Below are 14,284 nucleotides of genomic sequence, written 5' to 3'. Positions count from 1 at the left end.
GCCACACCACAGTCTCTTCTCCTCCATTCTCCTCTTGGGATCTTGGGCACGCGCGCACATGCACCCGGCATGAGTTTAAGCTACCAGGTCCAGGACTCGAACCGCAGTCGACTACATGGGAGTCCAGCAACATAGCCATTGCACCATCTGCTGGTCCCCAAATACACCTTTTTAAGTCCCTTTGATTTTCCTAACCCGCATTCTAAGGACAGTGGACACTAAGTCTTTCAGGCTGTCTAGGCTAGCTTATTCTAGATCTAACATGGTATCTGGTATATGGTGAGAAGTCAGGAGCAAATGTGAAACTATGGATAGGAGCTCCCTCAGGTCTGCACCCCAGATCCATAAAATGCTCAATTTTCTTCCCTCTATTTACCGTATGTATGAATGATTTTGGATTGCTTTACCTGTTCGTGTAACAATTCCAATTGAAATTAAAATGAAATGAAAATGTTATCTACTGTTAGTGTGTGTTTCTTTTTTATGGCGGGTAAGTGGGAATTGTTTGTTTTCTTTTTAAGACAGAGTCTTGGTATATTTTCATCATCCTGCCTCAGTCTCCTGAATAGCTGGGAATATAGGTGTATGCCACTGCACTCTGCTTTTTCAGTGGGTGGGGAATTGAACCCAGGCCGCCCATGTGGCTTCAGCCTGCTAACTAGCAGCACATAGTGCACTACCATGCCTATTCTTAGTTTTTGATACAAATAAAACATTTTTTTCTTTCTTTTTTTTCCCCCCAGGTGGTACTGGAGTGGAGTCGAGATCAATATCATGTTTTGTTTGATTCCTATAGAGACAACATTGCTGGAAAATCCTTTCAGAACCGGTGAGAAAAGATCTATATTGGAGAATGTCTGTTACCTAAATTTAAATGAGTTGTGAAATTATTCATGCTTTAAATATGACAAGGAAGTGGGCTTTCCAAGTCATAGATACAGTTTTAACTTATTCAAGAATACACTCAGCCAGGAAAACGCTTTACCACATCTTATAGTTGAAAAGTCTGATTCCCAAACAGTAATCCTGTATTGCAGTTTACCAGGTGCTTTAATTTGTATGAGCTCATTTTATATTCCTTAGTTCTCAAGGGTAAAGGGAATTTCCTCCCATATAGGATGAGGACACCAGGTGGCTACCATGCACCCAGTTCTGAGTACTGTTAAGTCCTAGGCAGAAGTCTTCGACAGCGTTCTGTTAACCTGGGTCACTCCTGAGTTACCCACCAGGGCTGGACTCTGCCCCGCTGGTCACCACCTTTCCTTGCTTCTCTGTGGGAGAGGAGAAAACAGCCTCACAGTATGTGTCTTTCTTGCTGTCAGGCCAAATTTCTTAGTGCAGCCACTTTGCAGTGCCATTTCATGTTTTCCAGTCCTTGGGGATTTTTTTCACTCCATCACAAGACAGGCCTTAGAATAGAAGCAGTTTTTTTTCCCAACATCTTTCTTCCCTTCATGCAGATAAAATGAATCACATAGATCCTTTTGGTTTTCGTTCATAAAATTATTACTTGTATTGTTTTAGGCCATAATAGCAATATATGAGGGGACTTCAAAAAGTGTATGGGAAATAAGTTTAAAGTATGAGTTTATTTTGGTACAAAAATTTGAAATCTGTGTAGCTCCTCATAATATGCCTTTTCCATGAGCTTTTTGAAGACCTCTTATGTCTATGGTCAAAACAGTTCAAATAATACAGAAAAATAAAAAGTAAGTCTCTCTCTGTTCCATTCCCAACTTTTTCTCACCTGAAGGAACTACTCTTAATAAATTTTATTCCTTTTTTTTTTAGTTTGCCATAGTGCACATGTGCTTGCTGGGGAAAGGGGGAGGGGGAGAGAGGAGAGGGAGGTAGGAGGTGGGAGAGAGAGAGAAGAGAGGGAGAGAAGGAGGGAGAGAGCAGGGGAGGGGGAGAGAGAGAAAATGAGAAAAATCATTACCCAGGGTGGATGGCCGTGCTGCAATCCCTTCTCCATTCTCCTCTAGGATTTTGGGCACACATGCACTTGCTTGGCATGATTTTAAAGCCACTGGGTCTGGGACTCAAACCATGCAGTTGGCCATGTGGGATGCAGTGCCTTAACCTCCATGCCTCCTGCTGGCCCAGTGAATTTTTGTTTTGGTTCTTCTGCGATCATCATTCTAACTTCAAAAAATAAACCAAGTCCTTTCTTCTCCTTTTTTTATGTACTTTTATGCAGTTCATTGCCATGGCACACAGTTATACCACAGGGCAAGGAGCAGGTGGGAGCCAAAATAAACATAGTTAGCAAAGGTCATTGATTCCCACACAAGACCTTGGCCCAAATATTAGAAATCATAACTGAAACTTTCTCTGGAATCTGTCCATTTTTCCCTGAGAATTGATCTCATGAATCTTTCCCTCTATTCTCACTGAACCAGAAAACTTAGTTAAACTGCAGGTAATAATTTATGTCAGTTTGTGCACCTTCCTAGTAGCTGGTGAATGTTCTGAGAGCCTCTGATGCTGGAGCCCCTGTCTCTTGCTTAGAGGCATTTCCTTGTCCCTCCCTCCTCTCACATATTATCAGTACTTATATGGTTTCTATCAAATAAGTAGTTTTTAAAGTAACTGTGCTAATTATACTGTATGGTATCAGACGCCATTATAGTTTCGAATATCCCAATAAAGAAGGACTGCGATTGTCTTTGAGTCGGCCCTAGTTTGAATGGTGTCCCTTCAACGAAGGTTAGATCTTTCATCCTTACCCTCTTGTAGACACTGAGATGTGACTGTCTGCCATAATGGCCTAGTAGGGGAGATAGCTTATAAGTAAATCTCTAGCAAAGTAGGGAAACTCTATATTTTTTCCTTAGATTCCCTTTAAAGGCACAGTTTTCAAAGACCATGGGGGCTGGTGGGGATGAAGGAGAGGTCCTGAGGTCTTTCAAGAAATCTGTGAAATTGAAGCTCTTTTTATAACAAATACTAAGTTGTTATTTGCCTTTTTAAACTATGTTGACATTTGCATTGATGGCGTAAAAACAAAGATGGGTAAAACTGCTCACACCTTAATGTGATTGATTGTATTCTTCATCACCACATCTTTGCAGGAGGAAGAAAAAACTAGTTTCACTTAAAAATGTTCGTGATGAAGCAATAAAAAAAAATTACCTAATTATAACTCAATCCTTTGAGTATGTAACTTTTAAAAATTCTGGGTGATAAAATGGGAAGCATACATAAAGTGCTTGACTACATGGTGATTGTCTTGAGAAAAAATACCTGTGTGATCAAGTCGCAAGCTAAGTTACCATTCTTTTTTTTTGGAGAGATTTTCACTCTAGGGCGCGTGTGCTCGCCAGACAGACAGATAGAGACATAGAGACAGAAAGCGAGAAATCACCCCCCAGGGGGGATGGTCACGCCACAATCCCTTCTCCTCCATTCTCCTCTCGGGATCTTGGGCACGCACGCACACGCGCCCGCCGTGAGTTTTAAGCCACCGGGTCCGGGACACGAACCACGATCGACTACATGGGAGTCCAGCGACATAGCCATTACACTAACTGCTGGTTCCCTAAGTTACCATTCTTTTCAGTAATACTTTTGTTACTTGGGACAAATGACAGTTCAATTACTCAGATTTGATTAGAGTAGTCCCTTCTTATCTGTTCCAAGACCCCAGTAGACACCAGAAACCAGGGATAGTACTAAACCCTGTAAATACTCTAGTGTATTTTTCAAGCTGGCGGAATTCTCTCTCTAGTCAGTCTTTTGGGATCCTGCTTCCTCTGTGTAGCTCTTAATTGCTGTGCTATAGAGCCAGCCCTAATTGACCTTTTTTTTTTTCTTTTAGAGGTTTTTTGCTGTAGGACGCATGCGCTCGCCAGACAGACAGACAGAGAGATAGAAAGCGAGAAATCACCCTCCGCCCCAGAGGGGATGGCCACACCACAATCCCTTCTCCTCCATTCTCCTCTCGGGATCTTGGGCATGCATGCACACGTGCCCGGAATGAGTTTTAAGCCACCAGGTCCAGGACATGAACCGCAGTCGACTATGTGGGAGTCCAGCGACATAGCCATTACGCTAACTGCTGGTCCCAAGCCCTAATTGACTTTTATAAAAAAAAGTTTATTTATTTCCTTAGAATGAGAGAGAGAAAGAAAGACAGAGGTATGCACTCTTGATAGGATCTTCACTCTGTGATCCTTCTCCCAGCCCTGCATCCAGCTAGGTAGGTGTTAAGGTAGGCCCAGTGAAGAACCTGGAGCACCCGCCTTTGTTCTCCAGCATTGCACAGCAGTTCCCCTACTACCTGTGCCACTGCAGCTGGGCCTCCATTGACTTTTGTAACTCACACATTCATGAGCATCTACTCTCTGTGCCTTACATTGTGCTGTGTGCGATGATCACAGATATATAAATTCCTGCCTCCCTTCAGGGGCTTTGAGGTTTTAGAAAGAAAACTAGTTTGTTAGAAAATGTAGGGCCAGCTAGGTGGCATAATGGTTAAGGTGGCTGGATTCTACATGGCCAACTGCATCCAGTTCAAATCCTGGACCTGGTGGCTGAAAAACATGCCAGGTATTGTGTGTGCATGTGTGCCTAAAACTTCTCAGAGGAGAATGGAGGAAAAGGAATGGCAGGATGGTCAGTCTCCCCAAGGGTTGCTTTTTCACACTTTCTCTGTCTCTCTCTGACTTTATGCCCTTTGTCTCATGCCCTATAGTAAATAAAGAAAAAAAAAAGTCAAGATTTTGAGATTATTAGTTTTGTTTATTTGTTTTATAATTTGCTATAAGGTGCATGTGCTTACTGGAGAGAGAGAGAGAGAGAGAGAGAGAGAAAGAAATAGAGAGGGAAAGTGAGAAAACACCCCCTGGGGAGATGACCATGGCACAATTTCTCCCCCTCCATTCTCCTCTCAGGATTTTGGGCATATATGTACAAGTACCTGGCATGTTTTTTAATCCATTGGTCCCAGACTCGAACCACACAGTCAACCTTGCAGGGATCCATCCTACTTGAGTACCACACTACCTGACTGGCCACTGAGGTCATTAACTTGAATCAAATTCTCTTGTTTTCTTTTTTTTGAGATTTTTTTTGCTATAGGGCATGTACACTTGCCAGAAAGACATAGACAGAGAGACAGAAAGCGAGAAATCACCCCCTGGGGGGATGGCCATGCCGCAATCTCTTCTCCTCCTTTCTCCTCTAGGGATCTTAGGCATGCATGCACCCACGCCTGGCGTGAGTTCAAGCCATCGGGTCTGGGACTTGAACCATGGTCGACTACATGGGAGTCCAGCGACATAGCCATTACGCTAACTGCTGGTCCCAAATTCTCTTGTTTTCTTTCTAAAGAATTTAAAAAATATTGAGTGAAATATTTCTCTTAATTTTATTTTTTTAAATTTTATTATTTTTTTAAGAAAGATTTTTGCTATTGGACATGTGCACTCACTAGAGAGACAGAGAATAACAGAAACAGAGAGTGAGAAATCACCCCCAAAGGGGAATGGCTATGCCACAATTCTTTCTTCTCCCTTCTTCTTTGGGATTTTGGGTACAAACATGCTCGCCCAGTGTGAGTTTCAGGCCACTGGGTCTGAGACTTGAACTGCTGTCGGCCATGTGGGAGTCCAGGACTTAACCAATTTGCCATCTGCTGCTCCCATCTCTTAATTTTAGATTGCGCTAAAATATAATTTGATTTTCATGTAGATGTATTTAAGATTACTTAAATTTTTTTTGAAGAGAGATTTTTGCTATAGGGCATGTGCAGAGAGACAGTAAGCAAAAAAATCACCCCTCAAGGATGATGGCCATGCCGCAATCCCTTCTTCATTCTTCTCTCAGGATTTTGGGCGTGCACGCACATGCCCAAAAACCAGAAAAATACATCATGACTTTTCCAATGATCCAATATTTTTAAGTTCTATGTTTTCTTTCCTAGTTCTTTTTCTTTTCTTTTCTTTTCTTTTCTTTTCTTTTCTTTTCTTTTCTTTTCTTTTCTTTTCTTTTTTTAATTGCCAGAGAGTGTGTGTGCTTTCCAAAGAGAGAGAAAGAGAGAAAGGGAGGGAAGGAAGGAAGGAATCCCCAGTGGGGCATGGCCAAACTACAGTCTTTTTTCCTCCATTCCTCATTCCATCTGGATTTTGGGCATGCACACATGTACATACCTGGTGTGTTTCTCAAGCCACTGTGGCCAGGATTTGAACTGTGGTCAGTCATGTGGGATTTAGCTCCCTCTATGCATAGCTCTTTACTACTGCACTGTGGTGCCAGACCTCTTTCCTACGCCTAGAATGTATAGAATGTAGAACCAAGAGACTGTAAGTGACTTTACTAATCATTTCCAGCAAACAGTGATTAAAATAAATTTGTATCAGTGTCTTTGGTTCTGAGTCATAGAAGACTTAGTCTTCAGCTCTAAGATTAAAGCCTTCCTTTTCCTTTGTGAACTGAGATAGTTGTTTGTGGTTAGAATGAAAGATTCAGACTTAACTGTGACCATGTCTAATAGCAGAAAAACAACTGACTCATTGACCTTGAGCAGATCACACGATCTCCTTTGGGTTGTCAGTTTCATCAGATAATTAAATTAATCATGTAGTACAACCTTTCAGAAGAGCCATTATATAAATGAATTATTCACTTAATGTTTTTTTCTTCATATGAACATGTATGGATACCTCTTGAGTCTATTTTTAAAATCCTTAAAGTTTATTTTATTTATTTCTTCCATGAACATGAGAAATAGAGGAAAGAGACAGCACCCCAAAAGGGTTTTGACAACGCAATCCACCACCAGTTTGAGCCACCTCCAGTTTTAACCAGCCCTGGTGTAAGGGCATTTGTATGCCTTGTGTACACAGGGAGATCTCTCAAGGCAAACCCAGAACCTTTTCACAAGTGTCAGCCTCACAGAGCATTGAGTATTACTGCTTCACCACCATCCAGCCCTTCTATTAAAAAATCTTGAATAGCAAATAATTAGGTTTACAAGACAGCTTTGGAATATATAATCCTACCCTCCCTCTTTTAATCTTTCTTTTAAAAAAATGTTACTTAAGCAGGTTTTTAAAATTTATTTTTAGTCTGAGCATAAACCACCTGGGAGGCTGGAAGTGAGGTGATATTGGATAATTAACATGTGGGTAATATGAGGCAGCTAGTCTTTCTTTTTTGAGTATTTGCCATAGGATGTGTATGTTCACCAGAGAGAGACAGAGACACAGAAAGAGGGAAAATGAGAAATCACACCCCAAGGCGGGTGGCCACGCTACAGTCCCTTCTCTCAGGATTTTGAGTGTACACACACTCATGATTTTCACACTTCTAGAGCTGGGACTTGAGCTGTAGTCAACCATGTGGGAGTCCAGCACCTTAACCACCATGCCACCTGCTGGCCCCAGACTTTTCTTTTTTAATTGGAAAAATTGATGTATATGGTGAAGGAATATGAAGGAATAACTAATAGTTATTCCTATTAGTTATCCAGCAAAATATATTAAACCCTATCCATGTACCAGGCATTGTTCTAGGCCGTAGGCTTACAGTGGTGAAAAAGACTGAACTGGCATTTCAGTGAGGGAAAAATATGAAGTATAACCTGTGTATAAATAAGCAATTCTCAGAGTATAATTCCTGGGCCAGCAGCATCAGCATTACCTGGAAACTGGTTAGAAAAGCAAATTTTGGGGCTTCACTCTACTCCAGTTGAGTTGGAGACTCTGGGGATGGAGACCAGCAATCTGTTTTACAGGTGATTTTGAAGACTGCTCATGTTTGAGAACCATTGAGATAGAAAGGCAGAAAAAACAGATGGAGAAGCTTTTGCATAATGTTACAGTAGGGAGAGAGAGCCTGAAGATGGAGAAGAGAGAGAAAATAATTAATGAAGCAGGGCATAGAACGATACAATTTCTGGCCTAGATATATTCTTTCCAGTGGAAGATGCATAAAAAATAGTCTGGACAATTTGCTAAGAATTCCTTAGAGTACAAACACTGTGGAAGCTGTGTATTAAGCAGTGAATTCCCTTTGGTGGTGGTGAGGGAAGATGAGGGATGAGGGAAGGAGGAGGTGGTTAAAAGAACATGAAAGAGGGACCAGCAGTTAGCATAATGGCTATGTCACTGGACTCCCATGTAGTCGACCGTGGTTCGCGTCCCGGACCCAGTGGCTTAAACTCACGCCGGGCGCGTGTGCTTGAGTGCCCAAGATCCCGAGAGGAGAATGGAGGAGAAGGGATTGTGGCGTGGCCATCCCCCCCGGGGGGTGATTTCTTGCTTTCTGTCTCTCTGTCTCTCTCTGTCTGTCTGGTGAGTGCACGCACCCCTGTGCTGTTTGGGGGGGGGCCCCCCCCATAAAAAAAAAAAAAAAAAAAAAAAAAAAAAAAAGAAGAACATGAAAGAAAACATTCTAGGTAGTGGAAAAGCATGTTGCATGTTCAGAGGCACAGAATCTGTGTGTTCCTATTATATTTGGGTAAGCTTGTGCTTTCAGTGTCCAGAGCACAAAACGTTTGCATGCCCAAGATTGGGATAGAAAAATGGAAGAAAGAAAATTGTGGCATGATCTCGCTTCATTGAGAGGTTCTTTCTCCCTTTCTCCCTGGTGAGCACACATACCTTCTGGCGGTAAGAAAGGGGGAAAAAAGGTGGTTGTCATTTCTGTACCAAAACTAGATTTATTTTCCTATAAAATAATTAACCCTGCACAAAATAATACAATCATACCCAAAAGTCTAATTCTGTGCCTGGATTGTAAGGTAGACAAAAGGAGGGTGTCTTAGACCTTTTTTGTATTGCTGACCTGAGTACTTGAGACTGGGTGTTTTATAAAGAAATAGGTGTTTATTAACTCACAGTTCTGGAGACTGGAAAGTCCAAAGTCATAGGCTGGCCTAAAACATGGTCAAAAGAAGCACAGAAAATGACAGGTGGATGTGGAGAGCAAGCTGCTTGCTCTCTGTCTTTTTTAGTAGCCAACTCTCATAAAAACTAACCTTTTCTCATGTGATCTAAGTCAGTGGATCTTGAGAGACATCATTAGTCTATTGATACGTACAAGAGTGTTGCCTCTGTGATGCAATCACAGTGAACCACTCGCTACCCCATAGGCCTCACCAGCTGCCAACATCAAATTCCAAAACATGAAACTTTGGGGAACAAACCGTTATCCAAACCATAACAGAGGGTAAGCTTTGGTCTTTGACCTAAAAAAAATAGAAAAATCAGGACCAGCAAATGGTGTAGTGGTTGTGTTGCTGGACTCCCACATGGCCAACCGTGGTTCAAGTCCTGGACCCAGTGTTTTCAAAATCACACTGGGCATGTGTGCATTTGTGCCCAAGATCCCGGGAAGAGAATGGAGAAGGTATTACAACATGACCATCCCCCTGGGGAGAGATTTCTCACTTTCCCTCTTACTGTGTCTGTCTGTCTCTCTCCAGTGAGCACATGCACCCTAAGGCAAAACCTCTCAAAAAAAAAAAAGATCTTAACATGTGTACAAGGAGAGTATTAAAAAAAAAAGAAAGAAAGAAAGAAAGAAAGAACGAAACACTGCCCCACCACCAGCAAAACCAAACTATTCACTTTCTTGAAAAATATAAGACTTGAAGTAGAACCATCCAAAGTAATGTCAGTACCCAAATGTATACTGCTTCTGCATCTTTCCCTGAAAGATGGATATGTTTTTGGCAAGTGTATGAGAGAAAGGGGAAGAATGCTTTTGGCAGGAGTACAACCTGAATGGAAACACTAAGGTGAGGGATAAGCAACACATTCAATAATTAAATGTCTGCCTGACTCCTTATTTTGAAGATGAGATAATCAGGAAAAAAATAGAGCAAGTTCAAGAAAGTCTTCTGTACTAGAATATCATACAAATTACTGACTTCTCAGCAATTATGAGCCCATGTGCCTTGTACTCTTTTAATTGCTCAGATATTTTGGGGACTAAAGCAAGAAACTTTTTTGCTTTCTTAGAGCTTACATTCTAGGGAGGGGGCACATTTAATTAACAGTATAGGTGATAATTTAGTTTGTTAAAAGGATGATAAGTGCAATAGGAAATGGAGAAACGGCAAGGTAAGGAAAATCAGGAGGAGCTGAGCTTGGGAGTAGCAAGGCATGAGGAAACGAGAAGGCCTCCACATTAAGGAGGGCTAGGTCTTCATTGCGGACCAAGAACTAACTAACTTACTAACTCACTCTCTTTCTTTCTTTTTCTTTATTTGTATCTCAGCTCCCTCATTTGCTTAATTATGAAATCCTAGCTGTTATCTAGGCTAAATGGAGTTTCCAAGACCACAGCACCCTACCCCTAGTCTTTAAAATGGAGTGATATCAACCTCTTAATAGGGTAGTCCTGAGGAGCAAATAATGTACGTTTCACGAGGATGTCTAGCATAATGCAACTCGGGAGGTTCTTGACAAATATCTGTACCCCCCCCCCAATTTAAAAACATGCAGTTCCGTGATATATGTCAAGATAGAATTGCCTTTTCATTGATTTTTTCATAACCTCTAAGTTTAAACCCTGTTATTTTCCAAATATACTGAGAAAGTGCATGTAAGCTGGAGGGCTTGTGTGTTTACCGCAGGCTCTGTTTGCCCATGCCGATCGATGTGGTCTACACCTGGGTGAATGGTACAGATCTTGAGCTGCTGAAGGAACTACAGCAGGTCAGAGAACAGATGGAGGAGGAGCAGAAAGCAATGAGGTAAAACTGGTTTCAAAAACAAAATACACATGGTCCTTTGTGTACAAATGAGTGTACATTTGAGAAGGATAAGGTGATTTTCACACTGCTGTACAAAAAATAATCTGCTTCTCAAATTCATGCTGTTACCAATTTGAAGAAGTTACTCATCTGACCCTTGTTTCTTACTGCTAATGGAGGGCTCGACTACTTCTGCCAGATTGCTGGCCTCACTTTGTTAGATGACCTTTTCATGAACATGGTACTCTGGTGATGATTAGGTCTCTAAGGGACAACAGGTAGGGGAGCCTCCTGAAAGAGCTCCAGGTTTCTAGTCACTTAAACTGAGTCCTAGGTTTAGTAACTTTATGAAGTGATGTTTTATTATACAAAATAACATTCCCCTGAAAAGCAGAATAGTCCTGTAGACATGTTTCTATTTGAATGAGGCAGTAAAAAGTATATTCCCATTATCCTTTTTTTTAAAAGAGAGATTTTTGCTATAGAGTGCATGTGCTCGCCAGAGAAACAGAAAGCAAGGAATCACTCCCTTGAGGGGATGGCCACACCGAAATCCCTTCTCCATTCTTCTCTCAGGATTTTGGGCATGCACACACACACGTCTGGTGTGAGTTTTAAGCCTCCAGGTCTGGGACTCAAATCATGGTCGATGACATGGGAGTCCAGTGACCTAACCATTACGCCATCTGCTGGTCCCCTCATTATCCTTTTTGTTATCAGATCCTGGACTATGGAATTAGAAACTTTGGCATTTTTATTTAATATGGAATTTTAATCATTTTACTTATCTGGGAAAGGTACAGTATACTTCTAGAGAGCTTTAGAACTAGGAAGCTGCTGATGCAACTTCCCCTCTGATTCTTCAGGAGTATTTGCTGAGAATCTCTCCATTCACTTTTTTGTAAGTGTTGCAGGGCATTGTCCAGCTTATATTGCAACAGATCCTCACTTTTTCTCTGTGTGAGTGAATCTAAGACGTTCCCAGTGCATGAAAATGACTGCCAGCCTGGTACCATGTTTTACTAGTAAAATGAAGTTTATATTAGGTCATTAGAAAAGTCATGATGTATTTTTTCATGTTTTTCTATACAAAAATGTGTCATGTTGTTTCTGATGACACAGTACTTTAAGTAAACTGTTTTTGATGCGGTGGAAGTTACAGTGTTGTTAGTGATATTTAATTGGAACATATCATTTTTTATGCATTTTAAATGTGCACATTATAATGCTTTTTAGTAGTAGGTTAGCTCCAGTGGTGTGGCCAAGATAATCAACATTGTGAGTCCCTCTTACTCACTCTTGGGGTCAGCGCTAGTTAGTCTATGCATATGTAATGACCTGCATTTATCTTCTCATTAGAGAAATCCTTGGAAAGAATGCAACGGAACCAACAAAGAAAAGGTAAGAATTTCCATTTTCCCTCAAGAATAAAAATGAAAAGATTGAAGCAAAATTTCCAGATTATTGCCTATTTTTTGTGAGGTGGGTTTAGTGTTTGGGGTTTTTTTTTTTTTTTTTTTTGGTATTCATATGCAATCCCTTTTCTGATAGTTTTGACCCTAAATTAAATACATCTATTACATGGGAAATTTTGCAGTGTTGAAGGCATAGCTGATAGAGAACTCTGGATCCTCACTTACTAAAGCTTTATTGTTTTGAGTAGGGTTAGAGTACCAAGGTTTTCTTGTTTACAGTTCCCATTGATCTGTCTTGGTGCGCATTCCCTTTACCTACTTAAACTCTTATACCCGTGTTTTTTATATCCATCATTTAGTTATATGTTCAGTATCTATATTCTTATTGTTGAAAGCTGTTAAGTTATACATCTTCTGTTTAAGGATCTGGGAAGGAAGCTCAATGACAAGAATTAAATATGTCTATCTTGATTTGAAGCAGACCTAATTCTGATAGGTCCTTAAAACAAAACTGTCTCACTGGCAGGTGGAAATCTGTAACTGCCACTTTAATACTTAACCAGTAGTTGTTAAAAAAAAAAAAAAAAAAACAGTTATTTATAGAGATACTTCTGAGGAATTTCAAGATCCAAAAGTACCTTCTTTATGTTAATTATGTAGCATTATTTATTTATTAGAGTAGTACCAATATTGTTTTTTTAAATGACTTGTACGTTATTTTACAAAAAGTAATGGTGCGACATTAGAGAAAAGTTGAAGGGAAAGTGAAAAGGAAAACTCACGTAATTCTGTGACCATTATTCAATAACTATTACCATTTTTATTATTCCCTTTTCATTATATTTTACATAGTCATACAAATTTCTGTATTGTTACACAATCTTCATGCTTTATACTTCTCATTTATAATAGTTGTATAGTATCCCATAAAGTGACTGTACTGTAATTTCCCGTATGTTGGGCTTTTCTGTAATAAACATTTTGTGATACTTAATATCTGGGTATGTGGGATTTTCTCTGTGTGTTCGTTTTTTCCTATTTTCTCCTCTGGTACTTGGACTAGATTCCTGGAAGTAAGATTATTGAGGAAGAAACATATATATTAGGTTGTTGGAAAGTAATGATGTAGTTTTCTGTGTTTTTCTATGTAAAAATGCATCATGTCTTTCCTGATAGGCTTTTCTGGTTCTGAATAAGTCTGCATGGAAATGTATGCATATTAGATACCATGTGTGCATATGTTACCAAATTGCTTCCTCAAAGAGTTGTTTCCTTGTGGAGTGACACCAGCAAGTTTGAATGGAGTAGGTTGCACTAACACTGAGTCGCCATATTTTTGGAGGTGCTTTATAGTAAACAAAAGATGATACCTCATTGTTTCCTTAAGCATTTCTTTGATTAGGGAGTATGAACACTTCTGTATTGTTTAACTGGTTGTGGTTCTCACTTTATGAATTTATAAATAAATAAAAAATAAATATTGCCATTTTTATTAAGGCAGTATTTCTAGGATTACTATAGATAAATATATATATATTTATTTATAGATATTTCTTATATTAATATTGAAATATTTCATATAAGCTTGAATTAGAACCATAACACATTTGTTTTTGTTTTTAACAGTGTAGTGTCATATCCAATGTATTTAATTATGTTCTATCTGGTATTGATGAATTGTATCCGGTAATGACACTTAACCAGAATCTACCTTCTTCCTCATCTGCCTAATAATAAGCTTCATTGAAATTACCAATAATCTTTCAACATCATGGTAATGAAATGCTTAATTTCTTGTACACTTTGAGTCAGTAAAGTTTGGTGGCAACAATTTTATACCATACTTTGCTATAATGTACTAAATTTTTATATCCTTGAGAGAAAATCCCTTATTTATTATTTTAATAATATTGTGATTTTCTTACAGACTGTTGAAAACAAACTGAAAAATTTAGTAGTACCAACAAGCTTTTACATATTTAGTTAAATTTCAAGAATGTAGTTGTAAGCGTGTTGGTGTTTCTTTCCAGCGAGAAGCAGTAAAATGTTCTCCTGTAGCTGGAGGGGAAGAAGCAACCTTAGAGTAAAAATGTTTGTTCTCTAAGTCGTGGTGGTAGGGAGCAAAATCGGGCCCTCAGGACCTACCATAAGGAAAGAGCAGGAC

The 14,284-nt window shown here is 39.8% G+C and overlaps 1 protein-coding gene across 1 annotated transcript in view; it reads left to right on the top strand.

The window, feature by feature from the left end:
- Positions 1-14,284, top strand: part of GNPTAB (N-acetylglucosamine-1-phosphate transferase subunits alpha and beta) — a 107,618-nt gene that overhangs the window by 27,938 nt on the left and 65,396 nt on the right. Inside the window, exons 2-4 of the mRNA XM_006141392.3 lie at positions 744-829; positions 10,586-10,705; positions 12,065-12,106. Coding sequence (XP_006141454.1) covers positions 744-829; positions 10,586-10,705; positions 12,065-12,106 — 248 coding nt within the window. The remainder of the gene's footprint in view (positions 1-743; positions 830-10,585; positions 10,706-12,064; positions 12,107-14,284) is intronic.

This window comes from Tupaia chinensis, unplaced genomic scaffold (genome assembly GCF_000334495.1).
Source record: "Tupaia chinensis unplaced genomic scaffold, TupChi_1.0 Scaffold000054_1, whole genome shotgun sequence".
Classification (NCBI taxonomy): domain Eukaryota; kingdom Metazoa; phylum Chordata; class Mammalia; order Scandentia; family Tupaiidae; genus Tupaia; species Tupaia belangeri.
Note: the sequence above shows the minus strand (reverse complement) of the source record. Positions and strands in the feature narration are given on the sequence as shown.